Source organism: Podospora pseudopauciseta, chromosome 4, assembly GCF_035222475.1.
Source record: "Podospora pseudopauciseta strain CBS 411.78 chromosome 4, whole genome shotgun sequence".
In the NCBI taxonomy this organism is placed as follows: Eukaryota; Fungi; Ascomycota; class Sordariomycetes; order Sordariales; family Podosporaceae; genus Podospora; species Podospora pseudopauciseta.
The window spans coordinates 553,684-568,948 of record NC_085894.1 but is presented as its reverse complement, the minus strand read 5'-3'; the positions used below and the strand labels follow the sequence as shown (position 1 = coordinate 568,948).

The following is a 15,265-nucleotide window of genomic DNA, read 5'->3' as shown; positions in this document are numbered from 1 at the left end:
GAGGTTTTGTCATTAAAAGGTAGCCTGCCAGGTAGGGATGGGCATTATTCTGAAGTGGGCTTTGGTTTAGGAGCCGGCAACGTTTCTGCGTTGAGAGGCAGCAGCGAGACTGGAAGCGGGGGAGATTATCTTTTCGTCTTTTGCGTTTGTTTGTTTGCTTGTAGATATAAGCACCAACAATATGGTACGTAAGATGATGTGTGAGAAGTGTAATGATACATATTTTATACATGAAGCCATCGTGGGTATCTATCTCTCTGTGTTTTTTTTCTTCCCTTGACCACTACCAATGCTACCTGGCTACCGGCACGTTCAACCCCCCTCTTTTTGACAGTGCTGGGTCCATCTCGGCGGTTGTGTCCCTGACGCTTTGGTCCTTTTTGTACTCGGCCTCGAGGGCGCGCTGCATGTCGAAGTCGGCTTGTCGCTCGCGTTTTAGGCGTTGTTGTTCCATGTCGCGGATTACGCCTTGGTGCATGGCCTGTTCTCAGGTCAACCACCTATCCTGGCCATCAAGGTTGGAGGTTTGGGATGAACATACTTGTTGCTCGGCCTTTTGCTGGTAGTGCACGAAGACTACTGTGCCCAGCGCGAAGAGGGAGGTTCCCAGGAGGGTGAGTTTGGAGGCTTTTGACATTTTTTGGTTTGTTTTTGTGACGATTCGTTTTGGGAGAGGTTATTTCCAATCGATTTGTCAGTCGCATTGCGATTGACACATGGGATGATGGGAGGGCGATCAATTCTGCCGGTTCTGACCGCCTGTTTGTTGGGTTCTGGCGGCAGGCAAAATGTACGTCAGCGTCAGCGGCAGGGTGAACCCTGGATCCCTGCCTTGCGGGGGGAGCTGTGGTGTGGGAGCTGCTGTTGGTTGCGCAGCAGCGACAACATCGAAACAAAAGCATTGAATCCATCCATCGACCTATCTAGACATTGACATCAACTCAGCACGACTTGTAATCACGCCAGCCAGTGTCGCTTTTTCGTCCTTCCCAACCAACCAGCCAACCAACCAGCCAACCAACCTTGAGATAACTACAGACCCCATACATTAAAGATGGTCTGCCTTGCCATTGCCCCCCGTCGCATCCATCACCGTTGCTAACAGGTTGCTCTGTCTACAGTCGGCCCAAAACTCCGCCGGGATCCAGACCCTTCTCGACGTTTGTCGCCCTTTTGCCAACATGTATTCCATGACGTGGTAGTTGACATATTGGTAGGCTGAGAGAGACGCCAGCAAGATTGTGCAAAAGGGTATTCTCCCCCCCCCAACCGCCCGACTGTTATCCCATAAACAAAGCTAACACCCCTCTGTCCGTCCTGTCTAGCTCGCGAGTGTACGTTCCCGTCCCCTTCCCATACCACCACCCCGATGGAGCAACCACTCACAAAAAAACAGACCGCACCAAGCGCGTCCGTGAAGCCCGCGACGAAGCCAAAAAGGAGATTGAAGCCTACCGCGCCAAGAAGGAGGAGGAGTACAAGAAGTTTGAGGCCGAGGTTTGTCTTCTGGAGAGAAAATAGAGGGGGACTGGGTGCTAATGGAAAGTACAGCACACCCAAGGCAACAAGGCCGCCGAGGAAGAAGCCAACAAGGAGGCCGACGATCAGATCGCCAAGATCAGGGAGGCGGGCAAGAAGAACCAGGACGAGGTCATCAATGATCTGCTCGAGGCTGTGTTTAACCCCAGGCCGGAGCCTATTGCTGCTTGAGGGGGTGGTCTTGATACAGGGGGGGGTAAGTGAGAGGGGGATTGACAGAAGATAGAAGGGGGAGCAGTGTATTATTTTTGCGGGCGTTTAGTCACCTAAGATTCACATAATCATTTTGCCGTCGCTTTACATTCTTTCCACTGTCCCGTGTGGTTTCTTAATTTCTTATTACAACTTCACACCAAAAATCTGACCAACGTACTCAACATCTCCTTCGTCTCCCTCCCATCCTCGCCCCCCTCATCCACCCCCTCAATCTGCTCTTGTATCGTTTTCCTCAACACCCCAAGATCCTCATCCCGGTCGGCCAACAACTGTTTGATTTTGTCCCTAGCGCCATCATCCTCCGCGATGAGCCAGGCAAGAACAACATCTATACTCTGCAGGCAAAACAACCCCGCATCTAGCCTCCTGGAGAAGAACTCATCCTCCATTTCCTCCCTCTCTTTCCTATCCAGCGTGTTATTTTCTTCTTGAATAGCAGCATCCACCACCCCCAGCCTGGCAGCGTACTCCCTCCTCAGCTGCACCGTCTTTTCCAATTTCTCATACTCCTTCTCGACAAACTTTGCCAGCGTCCTGATTCGTTCAGGGGACTCGGCTGGTAGGAAACGAAGCATCGAGGCAAATATCCCGATTAGATGCTCCGTTGTCTGCCCTATAGAAGTCTTATTCTTCATAAACATCGTAAACAAAGTCTTCAACCCCCCCTCTGTCACAATCTTGGTTGCCATCTCGGGGGAAAACGCGCATGCGTGGTCGAGCAGTCGTAGTGAGGACGGTTTGGTTATCTTTGGGCCCCCGTCCTTGAGCATAATGAGACAGAGCTCCACCCCTTCTGCTTCGATAAAGGCTTTTTTCCCTTCGGGAGAGGAGACAAGACTGGATAGACACTCGAATGAGTTGCGGATGAATTCGGGGGTGTAAGATGATGAGCTCTTGTCTGGGTCGCGTTTGCGGTAGGGGGCGATCTGTTGAAGGAGAATATCCACCGCGTTGAGGGATACGAGACAAGTCCGGTTGGTAAGGGAGGAGGAGACGAGGATGGCCAGGATTTCGGCGGAGTATTGTTTGTTTTGGGAGGTTTCCTTCTCTTGGGGGGTGGAGATGCGGTTCAGGAGGTATTGAACCAGGGGCTTGTCAGAGCCGAGTTTGTCGCATATGGTTGGGGAACTAGAGAGGTTTTCGAGGAGGGAGAGGGCGTGGTATACCCCCTCGCGGTCGGACTCGTTGGTTTCGTCTAGGCGGGAAAAGTTGGAGGTTAGGAGACCTAACAGATCGGCCTCGAGGCAGGCGTTGACGAGGGAGGACCAGTCGGGTTCGGAGGCGGAGACATCTTGGTCTGTGAGCTCGGAGAGGATCTCTACTGCATCGATGGCGATGTCGGTGTTTTCGTGGGCTAGCAAGGAAACGAGGCTGGCAGCGCTGCCGAGCTGGGCGAAGAGGGGGTAGAGGGATGGGTGGTCGGAGAGGATGGAGAGGGACTTGATTGCCGAGTCGAGGTCGGCTTCCGAGTCGATGAACTTGCTGGGGTCGTTTTCGAATTTGGCGCGGAGCTCGGCGTTACGCGAGATTTTCTTCTCGAAGGAGAGCGCAGTTTTCTTGAGCCAGGAGCCGTCGATCGTTTCGGGGCCTGCGTCGAACGCGGTGGATTGTTGATTGGAATCCATAAAGTCGAGGACTTCTTTTTCTGTTTCTGTTATCCCGCCGCCAAAGAATCGGCCTTCTTCGTCGTCGCCATCGTCATCCTCTGGTGGCGCTGATGGACCGTAGTCACCATCGTCGTCTTCTGGTGGGGGAGCTGGACCAGCTTCGAGATCGTCGTCTTCTTCTACGTGAGCATGTCGGGAGCCATTGGAGGCGAGTTTGGCTGCTTTGTAGATTTCAGCCGGGGGAAGATCCAGCTTCCGTTTGCTGGGCATGATGACGATCAATTGCTTGCTGAGAACCTTGAAGGCTTGATGATGGTGCTGGAACGTGTTGTGCCGGCAAAAAGAAAAGGTCAATCGCGCGTCCCGTCACCGATAGCTTGGCACAAACAGTTTGCGCTCTAACGATGCGCACTGTGCTGACGTGGGTGACCGCCAAGTGCCAGCACAGTGTTCATCTCACCCCTGACTCACGGTCCAGGAAGCCCAACCTCTCTCACCTTACGCCACAGACATGGAACGATACTTCTACAAAGTCATATTTGAACTCGTCTTGTTTCCATCCAACTTTGACTTTGGCAACCTAAATTTGTAAACTCACCATGCCACCAACTATCATCTTAGTCCGGCACGCCCAGGCCCTTCACAATGTTGACAATAAGTGCCCCTTCTATCTTCCTAATACTACGATGTATCATATCAGAACATATTCAACTAACACCCCTCCCAGCAACACAAGACTACACCATCCCCGACCCAGAACTCTCCGTCCTAGGCCGCTCCCAATGCAACTCCCTCAAACAAAACCTCGTCCCCAAAATCACCGGCCCCAACCCCGAGCTCGAAGTAGGCCTCATCATCGTCAGCCCCATGCGCAGAACCATCGAGACAGCCCTCCTAGCCTTTGGCGATTTAGGCATCCCCTTTGAAGCTCACGCCGGGTGGCAAGGTATTCCCCGCCCCCTCCTCTTTCATTACCCAACAATATGACTAACTTCCCCCCAGAAAACTCAACCCAACCCTGCGACACAGGCTCCCCCATCTCCTCTCTAAAGTCTGAATTCCCTCAGGTAAACTTTGACCACGTCGATCCAGTCTATCCCGACAAAACCTCCCCGTCTGGGAAAAAGTATTTCAACACTAAACAAGCCATTATGGCCAGAGGGCAAGCGGTTCTCAGGGATTTGAAACAACGAAAAGAAAAGGCGATCATCGTCGTGTCACATTCGGGGTTTTTGCGAGCGGGGGTTACGGGGAGATGGTACATGAATGCTGATTACAGGGTGTTTGATTTTGCGGATGAGGTCGAGGGAAATGTGAAGATCCAGGAGAGGGAGTGGACTGCCAAGGAGGGGGGTTTGGGGTGGAGTTTTGAGGAGAGGGTCGAGTTGGGGGATGGGTTGGTGGATGAGATTGAGGAGCCGGTTTTGGATTAGGTGAGACAGATAGGAGGGTTTATGAACGGCAGTAAAATGAAATGGATTCAGTAGGGTATAGTTCTGGTCCTTTTTAGTGAGCGTCTAGGCACCGTTGAGCAAGCGTCCCATCTCTAGGCCTTCCGCGTAGATCCCAACTTTGCTGTCAATGGCGAAACCTTCCTCGGCTAGCCTTCTGATTTGGGAGTGTAGATTGGCAAGCGGGACCCAGAATGGCTCGATGAACTCGCCGTCTTCGAGTTCGGCGACGGGGGTCTGGTTTTCTGGTTTGCACGTGTCGATGGTGGCGTGGATGAAGACTGTTTTGGCGCTGGGTGTTTGTTAGTATTCTGTCTATTCATATTGTAGAAATTAACCTACGCCGAAGATGCGGGTGCTGTTCAATGTTAGCGTATCCTTCTTCACATAACAACAGTTAGAAGAGAGAAACTCACATCCAAACATCACCATACTCCCCCCAACCTTGCCCATCACCTCCCCGACATACCCCGTCTCCTCTCTCAGCTCTCTCAGCGCACACGTCTCGATGCTCTCGTTGGGATCGACCAGTCCGGCGGGGAACTCGATGCAGACCTTGCCCGCTGGTGGCCGGAATTGTTTCTCTAGGAGAATCTCCTTCCTGCTTGGGTCTGATGAGCAAGAGCGGACAGCGATGATGTGGACAGAGTCGACGCCGCCTGGGCTGGATTTAGGGGTGGTGGTGCGGTGGATGGCTTCCCATTGGCGGGTTTGTCCGTCGGGGGTGAGGTATTCTATTCTAATTTTGGGTTATTACTTTGAGTTGAGTGTGAGGAGAGTGAATAGCTCACTGGACTAGGTTGAGCCAGCGGGCGTCTTTGTTTTCCTGAGTGAGATGTTAGACATGTGAGAAGGAGGGGAGGTGGTAGTATGGGATACAGCAGATGGGATAATGAGGATAGGCTTACCAGTGGTTTCACGGAAACAATTCTCGCGGCTGATGGATTGGTTCCTGAAGACATGATGACTTTGGCCTACACTTATAAGTGTGGTACGTGAGAATTGCCGAGCATCAGATGAACTTCAATGACGTCGAATTAAGCGTGTGGGGAAGACTGTGCGGGAGATGGAGGCACTGTGTCGGACACTGTTACCCACACCCCTAACCGTGATAGACTCGGGGATAAAAGGGGGCAGTCACCTTGACAAAAGGATAGAAAGAGTTTACATGTATCTAGAGATCATGAGGCGTCGTGAGCAAGTTTTAGTTGTAAATGTAAACGTTCATCGAGCCACAGCGATAACCCCAATCATTACCGCTCAAACACTACCTTATCCACATGCCTTAACAGGTGGCTTTCCAGAGCAAGATTTCAGGAAATTTAATGCCCTTAAGTTCGAATAGTAAGATTGTATGAGTGTAGCGAAGGCGTTTAAAAGTGTCAAACTTTTAGAGGCTCAGTTTCGAATGCCCTTTCGTTAGATACTCTTTCTTGACAACGTGATCATCACGACAAGAGCAATGCACTAGGCATGCTCAACTCAACGCTGCCTGCCTGCTTTTATTCTAACTTTACTTCGCGCATATGAGCTTCCGTCCAGTTAAGCTCTCTTGCAGGATGAGATGAGTGTAGTGAGTTAGGTCTTTATGTGGAGATCTCAATACTTACCTAAGAATATCCCCCATGACCCTCAGACACGCTTGAGGCTCATCTCGTGTGACACCATGCCGTGGTGAAACGCCGCCGATCTCACGACGGTTCCTCTTTCCAAGTCTGCACTAGATGTTGAGGACCGATAATTCCGCTCGTTCATACTTCCTCTGTTTCCATGTCAGCTGCCAGACTGTGAAAGCTGCACGTGGAGCTATCTACCTCGTATCTATTTAGGTACCAGCAGATCTTGAAGCCCCAACCAAAGTCTCTTTGCCTCCACAGAGTTAGGGTACTGATGCCACTTGGAGTGGTGGTGGGTGGTGGATGGCTTTCTCGAGACTTTCGGGGGTCTTGATGTCATGTCTCACACGGATAGCCACCACGTATATCCTTTTATATTCCATATCCATGTTCTTTTCTTCCATTTCGAAGTTGTTATTTTCATTTCCGTGTTTTTCTTTTCCATTTCGATGTCAACCTGGCTGTGTTAGGTAACCAGGCCACGGTCCCCTGATGTTATTGCTCCCAGTCCTCTCCACAGTTTCTCGTCTTCCTCACGGATATTTGAAATTGCCCATCATTCAAAGCCCCTCCCCGTTGGATTTCTCCACTCTAGGCGGGTGCGCTTGTCCAAGATCTTCCACCAAGTCTCCGCATGCGGCGTTGCTCTGCACTTGAGTAGAGTGAACTTGCGCGCCATCAACCATGCCCATTTGTTCGTTTGCAGCCGGATTGCACGCTTGAAGTTCTTTTGGCAAGTCGAAATAGAACCCATCATCTAGTGCAGTCTGTAGAGGTGCAAGACGGAGATGGTGGTGCTCTCCTGGTCCAGTCGTAACGGGACCAATGTTCGATATTATCGCTGATGGAACCGTTCGCGGTGAGATGGGCTCCTCATAGAGATATGACGATGCCGGCCGATTCCACTCAACACTTCCAAATGGAACCTGGGGGAAGTCTATACCCCTCTGACCTTGGTCCCACATGTCCTGTTCTAAGTCTTCGCTTGCCGAAAGTGCCCCTGTGACGGCTGAAACAAAGGTGTTAATAGTCCGCCTCACCTCGCACTTGCCCTGAGGTATCCAACGATGTTTGAATAGCCGAGGGAAGACTTCTTTCTTGTGGAATTCGCAGTAATCAGTCGCCACTCCTAGATGCCCCCTTCTCGGGGGCGGCTCAGGCGTGAAACCATTAGGACAGATCACGTAGGAATATGGTGGCCATTTCCCCGGGCTTTCTCTCACTCTCGCACGATAAACGTCGCACTGGAGGGTCCATGGCTTTTCGGTGTTGAGACACACACAACCTGGGTATGGACAAGTCGCGCGTTGCAGGTCACAGCACATGTGGATAGATAGCGCTCCCAAGAGAACGAGTGCGTACCTGGCGAATAAAAAACTGCTTTTCATGCTGATGACTATCAAGTCGGCAGCGATGAGGTAGATGAGGAATGGTTGCGATGTTTTGATTGTGACTCAGCGGTAAATACAAGGAAAGGCAAGAAAACCCGACACAAAAAGAAAACTTGATTTATAGTGAGGCTCTGCAATTTAGTGTTGCCTCATCCCGCCACGCACCAGTAAGTGATTTGAATCGTGCATCACCACCGTAAATAATTTTCCACAAGTAGAATTGAAAGAAGGTGCCTTCCGCCTGGCGCAGTCATGTTGGCGGCAGCTACCAACTCTAGGACCCTCATCTATGATATGATCACTGTTGCCAGGCAGCCCAGCATGTAGAAAACCAGCAGCACCGAACTTGGCCTTTAAACATCTCAAAATGAGGGCCATATGTAACCCTAACCTCTGTAGGGGGCAATGTACGGTGATAAAGTCTCTACCTTATGCATGACGAACATTCTCGATCACATCCATCTGGCGTTTAGGTGGGTACGGGTAGGCAAACAAGTTAAGCCCCTTAACTCAACAGCTGATTCAACGTGCGGAGGGTGGCGTTTGTGGGAGGTGTTGCTCCCGGTGGATATTCACTCAGGTTGCTCCCTAGGGCTTCTGCCCTGTGGGCCGCCACAGGTTCTGTTGATATAGATAGGTCTGGAGTGGGTGTAGACCCTGCCTGGGAGGGGGTGTGGGAGGTAGGATTTTGCTCTCCGGAGCTGATTTTCCCATTGTTGTACAGTACCATCGCTTTTCTCACAGTTCTGTTGGCACGCTTGACAGCGTGCCACAAGCTCATCAGAATGTTCACCAGATTTTGGGTTAAAGTTTGACGAGGTGTTCGAGCACCATAATTCCTTCATCAGACTTGAGCGATGGTTTTCAAACCTTCTTCTAACCTTCCTTGGTATCGACAACCTTCCTCTGCCACTGAAAAAAAAGCCACCCAGAAATAGGACAATGTCCATCAAACTATACCGTCCCATCAGCCCATCATCTCGAAGCAGGTGATGATGCATTCCCGTCGCTCCCTGCCGTCGCCCCACTCCTCGCAAGACAGACGGTCGTCCGGTTCGCCACGTAAATAACTCCTTCCTTCGTCTTCTCCCGACATACAACATCGCCAAAGAAAGTCTCATCCCCCGTTGCGGGATCAACGACAACGACTTTCATCCCATCCAACACCAAGAACTTGTTAAGGTCAGGCATATCGGCATATACAGACGACACAACCATCGCGATGACCGCCGCAGAGATTAGTACTACCGCCGACACGATGAAAGCAACCACAGTCCAAGTAGCCGGGGCGACATAGCTCGACTGGATGGCTGGGGACCCTCGAAAGGTGTTCTCTGGTGGCAGCCCAGGTACTGTCTCGCTGGGTCTCCACGGCACGGAACCATCGATGGAAATAGCCCGATAGACTGGGTTAAACATATACAACACCGTTGCAAAGAGATTACGAAGCATGTCCATGGAGAGTTGGTTGTCAAAGTACCTCTCGCTGTTGGCCAGTTGGATTCTCCACGCGAGCGAAGCTGTGAGCTGTTGGTTTACGGCGTTGGGGGCGCACCATCGGGAGATTTGGGTCGAGTTTGTGGGGAAGGGGCAGAGAAGGAGGGCGAATGCGTCGAGGAAGTCTTCAGGGGCGATTATCTGCTTGATTGGACTAGCTTGGTTGGACAGCTCGATGATGGTCTGGGTGTGACGGTCTGTCACAAGGTCTACGTTCAGTCGATACAGTTCGATGACAGATGAGAAAGCCGGGAAGGAATCCCACCCTGGATAGGCCGGATCAAGGGTGCAATTGCCGGTCTTGTCCACGTTGCTACCACATTCTCGGATGCCTTAAGGACGGGAATAAACGTTAGCATGTCGACGCGCTGAAGACTTTGGAAAACCCGGAGCTACTCACCTGCCAACAACCGTCCATCATCTCCATCGTTCTTCACACAAATTTGAAGCGAGCCATCAACCGCACCCAGCGGGCTTTGAGAGGTGAACACCCGACACTGGTCGTCAGTCCAGGAGGCATACGGCAACGAATGGTTGAATGAGGTCTCCCAGCCATCGATTTGATACGCCGGCACGTTCTCAATTACATAGGCGTGGTTGTCAGTCAATTGCCGCGGTACAAAAGCCCAAGGCTGAACAAGGGTTGTCCCCCCGGACAAGATGTACGACTGACAGCTATCCTCCCGACTACATTCCTCACCTATTGGCGTGGTAGTCACCGTGATGGTTGGGTCTTGAAGCATACCAAAAACCTGTCGATAAGTGGATGGGTCACCAGGCTGGAACCAACCCGCGCTCACGTTGAACGCCCCCAACCCACCGGTGACGTCCGCCCATGCTGTTGGGCGGAAGGAGTCTTTGTTCTCGATCATGGCCATGAGAATCAAGCCTGGGAATTGGACAAACAACCAAACGAAGATGCGGATGAAACTCCAGAACCGAGCGCTGAACCGAGGCCGCCATTTCCATTTCGTCCTGACTAACCTCCTCAGCCTCATCAACTTCGTCTCCTCCCCCGGCTGTACCTCCGAAGAAAATAACACCCTGCACCAGCTCCCGAACCCGGAACCCATCACCAGGAACGTCAACATGTTCCCTCGGCCTCGCTGCAGTAATGGACCCCATTGCAGTCGTTCCCAGGCGTCGTCGGTTACGCCGGCGAGTGCCCAGTCTGTGAACTTGGCTACTATTGTCAGGAGGAGAATGCCGGAGGGGATCGGAATTCTGGCGAGAGGCCAGTCGAGGTTGTGGGCTTGCCAGGAGATGAGGGTGACGAAGATGAAGAGGAGGAGGGTGATGAGGAGGATGGTGGGGACTTTGAGGTGTTTATGGAGGTGGGTGATGACGGGGGGTGTTGGGAGGGTTGATAGCCGGGTGAGGAGTTTGGTGAGACGGGTTGAGAGGTTTGGGGAGGAAGGAGTGAAGGTGGTGGAAGATGGGTTGGATGGTTGCTGGTTGGGGATGGTTGAGATTGGGGAAGTGAAGGGAGGTTGAGGGGTTGCGGAGTTGGTGAGAGGTGGTTGAGGAGGGGTTGTCGGTGGTGGGACTGGTGGTGTTGGTGCCGCTGGATTATGTTGAATGTTTGGTGGGGAGGTCGGGATGTTGCTCGTGGTGTTTGGGATTAATGGAGGTGTTGGTAATGGGTCGTTGTGATGATCTGAGTCAATATTGGGGGAATACGGGGCGGTAGCTGAAGCATGAGGTAAGAGGTCTTGGAGCAAAACTGGAGCATCTTGGGCATTTCCTCCAGGTCGATCTGGAGCTCGACTTGCTCGCCGCATGGTCGATCACGGACTTGACACCACACGACCAACTCAAGCAAAAGCCTCGACCTTGGCTCCATCCAGAGAAGAGCCACTTTATAACCAGCCATTTTAACTCACGGCTTTGGATTCCTGTCTCTATTAGTCGCCAGCACGCGTCAGGTAACTCCCCACGCTTCTTCACACCCACTTCATGATGGTGGTCCAGCTTCAGCCACCACGTTGCAATCTCGCCATGATAGCACCTGTCACATAATAAGCATTTCAGATATCAGCCCCTATATCGAACGCCACTTTCTCGTGAACTTTGATCGACTTGAGCTATCCGGAGGTAGTGTTTCAAACAGGAAACTCGGTCTATCGCAGGCGGGGTCGGATCGACGGTTACACCAACTCAAGGTGTATGCAATCGCACGATCGCTGATAGCGGGCAGCTTTGGACGATACCTACTGAGTGGAAAAGTCCCAGAAGGCACATATATAGGTACCTAGTTCCCCTCATTCGAAAATGGCACTCATCCATCGTTTCGCCTTTCCCGGTTTGCAGCCTCCCACCCACAATCAATCCGCCTCGGAACCGAAAATGAAGCTCTCAACCTTTCTCTTCCTATCCCTTACCACCCAAACCATCGCCTTAAACCCTGCCAAACCCCTCCGGCGCCAGGACGGACCGTCCCTCCTCTGCCCAGTCCCGTGCGACTCAACATGGTGCTGTCTAACCGGCCAAACCTGTCAAGAGAACTCAAACTCTGACATTCCCTACGCATGTGACGACCCCCTCCTACAAACCACAGAGGAGCCCTTCGCACTGGAGACGTTCATTTCGGTGATAAGCTCGATTGAGTCGGATGTCGTATCGCTCGGATGCAGTCTGGAGGGGGTGCTGAGTGGGAGCTCGTGCAGTATCACCGTGACACCGTTGACGAGCTACACGTTTGAGACTGGGCTGCCCACTGAACGACCGACGCCGAGGCCTGACAATGTCGTGAGTAGTAGTACCAGCAGCGCTAGGGTTGGGGAGAATGGAAGGAGAGGGGGAATGGATGGGGGTTTGCTGGGTGCTGGGTTGGGGATGGTGGTGGGGTGGTTGGTTTGAAACTTGGGGGGTGATTTTGGTTGTGGCGCTGGCTTTGTACGGGGTTGTGATGCTGACGGGAGGGGAGGGTGGTTCTTGATGATCAGTTGCATGGGTTGATGTAGGTAAGTTTGAGGGCGCTTGCTGGAGAGTAAAGCGAGGCCTTGTGTGGTACGACATGTAATAATAAATGTTCTGAAGATACCCACATCAAACTGATGAAAGTATATCCGCCCACATGGTTTTTGTTTCCTGATTTCGGGCAAGGTACAACCCCTCTCCATGTCCCATTAACAATGTGTGTCTTTTAGGAAGTAAATACATGTATAGATAAGTACCGCAGGCATGAAAGCACTCGAACATACTTCAAACCACACCTAATCTAGCAAACAGTCTCTCTTCTTGCCTTTGCCTCCCTTCTTCGGCTTCTCATACTTGACAGTCTCGAAACCGGCCAGAAGCGTTCCTCTTGATCCATCCACATACCCCGCGGCAGCAATCTCCAACGCAATCCAGGCTGGGTCAGTGGTCAAGGCGCCGAGAACAGAGGGATCGCTGACGTAGTAAGTCGAGATGGAGTCATACTGCGGCACCGTCCAGCCGGGAGGGATGGCGCCTGCGGCAATGGCTCGTGCTGAAGGTGGCGTCAAGGTCTATGGTGGAGATGTTAGCCCGCTGATTCGATGGTGGTATATTTTACCTAGGTATCTATCCCACCTCGGTCCAAACAGCAACGCCATGCTTGGCCACAAGTGGCTTCACCTTGGGATAGCGAGAGTTGACGAGAAAGGCGGCGAAGGCGTCCCACGTGACGTTGTTTCGCTTGTAGATTCCAACCTCAAACTTGTACAGTTGGTTCGATTGGCCTCCCTGAGCGTTGATCTCGTCGCGAAGATGCAGCTCCTGAGCGGGTGGAATGTTGAGACTGTGTACTGAGCTTTGAAGTCCCAGCAGGGGCACCACGAGAGAAAAGAGTGTCTTGAGCTGCATTGTGGATAGCCGCAAGTGTGTTGGAGAAGATGCAAAAGAGAGTGGGATCTGGTGACTGCGGCGAGACAGGCAATCGACGAGCTTTTGTACTCCCTGGCCCCGTGGATAGTGACGCCCTGGTCGTTGCTGATCGCCCCAACCTCTTGAGAGAATCGATAGTGTCGACAAGTATGATCATGTTTGGCTCAAATGGGGAACAGTATTTATTCAAATGCAGCTCAGCATGCAGCTGTGAGTGGGTGATCGGCGTCAGCGACGTGGCCCTGCGGCGAAGCAGCCTGGCTGACAGTGCTCCTGGCACTGGACAACAAACACAACAAAGCGGAAATGTTATTACACTTTGACACTGTGCGAGATCGATGTCCTCGGTATTACCTACTCATTCACTCCTGCCACGCAACTTCAATGATGCCCAGAGCTGATCCCTTGGGCTCAACCACGCGCGAGACCACGAATCGCAGATCGGCATCGACGATAAGTGCCTCCCACTCCTCGGCTGTCCTCTCTTTTCCATTAAAAAGGTTGGCCATGTGGACATCGCTCGCCCTGGTCACCACCGCCTTTGGTCAGCCTCGAATGCTTCTTTTACCGGACATGCAAACAATGGGGCATCGCTTACCTCAAGTCCTGTTCCCGCCACTGTGCTACTGTTCCTGGCTTCGGAAAGATGACATCCTGGATGACAAGCTTTGTTCCAGTTCGCATCAGAGGGATCTGTGCTCTCAGCAGACGGACACAGTACTTGTCAGGCCAGATATGCAGCACCCAACGGAGCAGTACGACATCAACTGGCTGTGTGCTAGACATCTGGGGAGCAAAGGTATCTTCTACGACCGCGACGTTCAACCGTTCCTCCACATCGGCTGGCACTGCTCCAGCCGCCGGAACAGGCAGGGCTTGTGCCGTGTCTTGCACCGTGACCTGCAAGTTGGGGAATCTTCGAGCAAGTTCAACGGCGACTTGGAAATAGGAGGCCCCCGCCACCGCCAGAACGCGCGCCGATTCAAGACTTGCCCAGTCGAAGTATTCTGTCAGGTAAGAAGGCGAGTACTCGGGCTTCATGGCGTAGATGCTCATGGCGCGACCGAACCTGGCGGCCCGGGCGGGGTCGCTGCCGAGGATCTCAAAGGCGGTGGCAACTGTACCATTCGCCAGGGCAAACCCCGTCTCTGACGGCTCTGAGGACTCGGGCCACTTTTCTAGGGCGTCAAGCATCTTGACCGCAGCCGGCCACATCTCATGGGTTCCGTTCCTCAACCAAGCGTTCAACACCGGGTTGGTTTGAAGGGCTTTGGAGGCTTTGGTATGGGCGACCATGCCGGGTTGGGGCTCGTGGAACACGTGCATCGTCATGGCATGTCGCAGTAGACGGCCGACGATGGATTCAGTCAGCCCTGGGACCTTTGCAGCAACATCACCAAAGGAGATCTGTCCGCCCGCCGGCACCATGTCGGCGACACTGAAGCGGGTTATGAACTGGAGGCACACCATATTGTTGTGCTGGTCTGCATCAGTGTCTAGTTCTGCCATTCATGACATGGTTTGGGCTGTTCGGGGTGCGAAATCTTACTCCCGTCTTTTTGTAGAGCAAGGCCATGGGCTCGAGCAACAAATCATACAGCTCGGCGGCAGCGTCGACGATGACGTCCCGGACATCATCCGTTTCTGGCGGGTAAGGAGCAGGGGCATCCTCCGCAAACGAGGGTGAGGGAACATCCTTGGCGCGCAGAATACTGTCCAGGTGGGCTGCCGAGTGGCTGATTCTATCTGCGAGCTCTAAGATTCTTGGCTTGGAGCACGACGGCGTTGATGATCCAGGCATACTGAAACGAGATGGGAAAGAAAGCGATGAGTGAACGGTAGATAGGTAAGGTATGCACTCCTGCAAGTCAGCCTCCAGCTGGGTGATGGCGCCCAGTATAAGGTAGGTCAGCACATATACCTACCTGCGTTTTGCGGTTGTTGTCTTGGTGACACACGATGATACCCCAATATAGAGATATTGCTCCAAGCCGAAACGCCTTTCCATTGATCACGAAAACAAGGTAAGACGGCACCGCCGCCCCGATGCATGTCAGCGGTGCACCATGCGTATCGAATCACTAACTATCGCTTTTCGG

At 52.5% G+C, this 15,265-nt stretch overlaps 10 protein-coding genes across 10 annotated transcripts; 3 read left to right on the top strand and 7 right to left on the bottom strand.

Moving 5' to 3' along the window:
- Positions 1-71: 71 nt before the first annotated feature.
- On the bottom strand, positions 72-683 carry QC763_401690 (uncharacterized protein). The gene is made up of 2 exons (XM_062911801.1): positions 542-683; positions 72-481 (listed from the first exon to the last, which is right to left on the bottom strand). The coding sequence occupies exons 1-2, from the start codon at positions 635-637 to the stop codon at positions 293-295; spliced, it is 285 nt and encodes a 94-aa protein (XP_062765393.1). The 5' UTR covers positions 638-683; the 3' UTR covers positions 72-292.
- A 371-nt stretch (positions 684-1,054) lies between these two features.
- Positions 1,055-1,710, top strand: VMA10 (H(+)-transporting V1 sector ATPase subunit G; the record flags this gene model as incomplete). Its single annotated transcript, XM_062911800.1, has 6 exons — positions 1,055-1,057; positions 1,122-1,160; positions 1,218-1,251; positions 1,326-1,334; positions 1,397-1,497; positions 1,552-1,710. 6 exons carry the CDS (start codon positions 1,055-1,057, stop codon positions 1,708-1,710), a joined length of 345 nt encoding a protein of 114 aa, XP_062765392.1.
- A 176-nt stretch (positions 1,711-1,886) lies between these two features.
- Positions 1,887-3,632, bottom strand: QC763_401670 (uncharacterized protein; the record flags this gene model as incomplete). Its single annotated transcript, XM_062911799.1, has 1 exon — positions 1,887-3,632. The coding sequence occupies one exon, from the start codon at positions 3,630-3,632 to the stop codon at positions 1,887-1,889; it is 1,746 nt and encodes a 581-aa protein (XP_062765391.1).
- A 375-nt stretch (positions 3,633-4,007) lies between these two features.
- On the top strand, positions 4,008-5,332 carry QC763_401660 (uncharacterized protein; the record flags this gene model as incomplete). Its single annotated transcript, XM_062911798.1, has 3 exons — positions 4,008-4,020; positions 4,090-4,308; positions 4,365-5,332. 3 exons carry the CDS (start codon positions 4,008-4,010, stop codon positions 4,793-4,795), a joined length of 663 nt encoding a protein of 220 aa, XP_062765390.1. The 3' UTR covers positions 4,796-5,332.
- YSA1_2 (ADP-ribose diphosphatase) lies at positions 4,823-5,965 on the bottom strand. Its single transcript, XM_062911797.1, has 5 exons — positions 5,722-5,965; positions 5,605-5,639; positions 5,230-5,552; positions 5,156-5,171; positions 4,823-5,105 (listed from the first exon to the last, which is right to left on the bottom strand). The coding sequence occupies exons 1-5, from the start codon at positions 5,773-5,775 to the stop codon at positions 4,880-4,882; spliced, it is 654 nt and encodes a 217-aa protein (XP_062765389.1). The 5' UTR covers positions 5,776-5,965; the 3' UTR covers positions 4,823-4,879.
- Positions 5,966-6,989: 1,024 nt separating this feature from the next.
- QC763_401645 (uncharacterized protein) lies at positions 6,990-7,817 on the bottom strand (the record flags this gene model as incomplete). The annotated part of the gene is made up of 1 exon (XM_062911796.1): positions 6,990-7,817. The coding sequence occupies one exon, from the start codon at positions 7,815-7,817 to the stop codon at positions 6,990-6,992; it is 828 nt and encodes a 275-aa protein (XP_062765388.1).
- A 401-nt stretch (positions 7,818-8,218) lies between these two features.
- QC763_401640 (uncharacterized protein) lies at positions 8,219-11,098 on the bottom strand (the record flags this gene model as incomplete). Its single annotated transcript, XM_062911795.1, has 2 exons — positions 8,219-9,649; positions 9,718-11,098. 2 exons carry the CDS (start codon positions 11,096-11,098, stop codon positions 8,796-8,798), a joined length of 2,235 nt encoding a protein of 744 aa, XP_062765387.1. The 3' UTR covers positions 8,219-8,795.
- A 490-nt stretch (positions 11,099-11,588) lies between these two features.
- Positions 11,589-12,176, top strand: QC763_401630 (uncharacterized protein; the record flags this gene model as incomplete). Its single annotated transcript, XM_062911794.1, has 1 exon — positions 11,589-12,176. The coding sequence occupies one exon, from the start codon at positions 11,589-11,591 to the stop codon at positions 12,174-12,176; it is 588 nt and encodes a 195-aa protein (XP_062765386.1).
- Positions 12,177-12,532: 356 nt separating this feature from the next.
- Positions 12,533-13,145, bottom strand: QC763_401625 (uncharacterized protein; the record flags this gene model as incomplete). The annotated part of the gene is made up of 2 exons (XM_062911793.1): positions 12,533-12,808; positions 12,873-13,145. The coding sequence occupies 2 exons, from the start codon at positions 13,143-13,145 to the stop codon at positions 12,533-12,535; spliced, it is 549 nt and encodes a 182-aa protein (XP_062765385.1).
- A 383-nt stretch (positions 13,146-13,528) lies between these two features.
- QC763_401620 (uncharacterized protein) lies at positions 13,529-15,204 on the bottom strand (the record flags this gene model as incomplete). Its single annotated transcript, XM_062911792.1, has 4 exons — positions 15,092-15,204; positions 14,716-15,024; positions 13,765-14,645; positions 13,529-13,691 (listed from the first exon to the last, which is right to left on the bottom strand). The coding sequence occupies exons 2-4, from the start codon at positions 14,965-14,967 to the stop codon at positions 13,529-13,531; spliced, it is 1,296 nt and encodes a 431-aa protein (XP_062765384.1). The 5' UTR covers positions 14,968-15,024; positions 15,092-15,204.
- Positions 15,205-15,265: the final 61 nt, after the last annotated feature.

Excerpts from the sequence above, each read along its gene's own strand:
- QC763_401690 (XM_062911801.1), bottom strand. The coding sequence starts at position 637 with ATGTCAAAAGCCTCCAAACTCACCCTCCTGGGAACCTCCCTCTTCGCG. Across the intron at positions 482-541 it reads AGCAAAAGGCCGAGCAACAA|GCCATGCACCAAGGCGTAAT; the intron begins GTATGTTCATCC and ends ACCTGAGAACAG.
- YSA1_2 (XM_062911797.1), bottom strand. The coding sequence starts at position 5,775 with ATGTCTTCAGGAACCAATCCATCAGCCGCGAGAATTGTTTCCGTGAAA. Across the intron at positions 5,640-5,721 it reads TTGTTTCCGTGAAACCACTG|GAAAACAAAGACGCCCGCTG; the intron begins GTAAGCCTATCC and ends CATCTCACTCAG. Across the intron at positions 5,553-5,604 it reads CGCTGGCTCAACCTAGTCCA|AATAGAATACCTCACCCCCG; the intron begins GTGAGCTATTCA and ends ACCCAAAATTAG.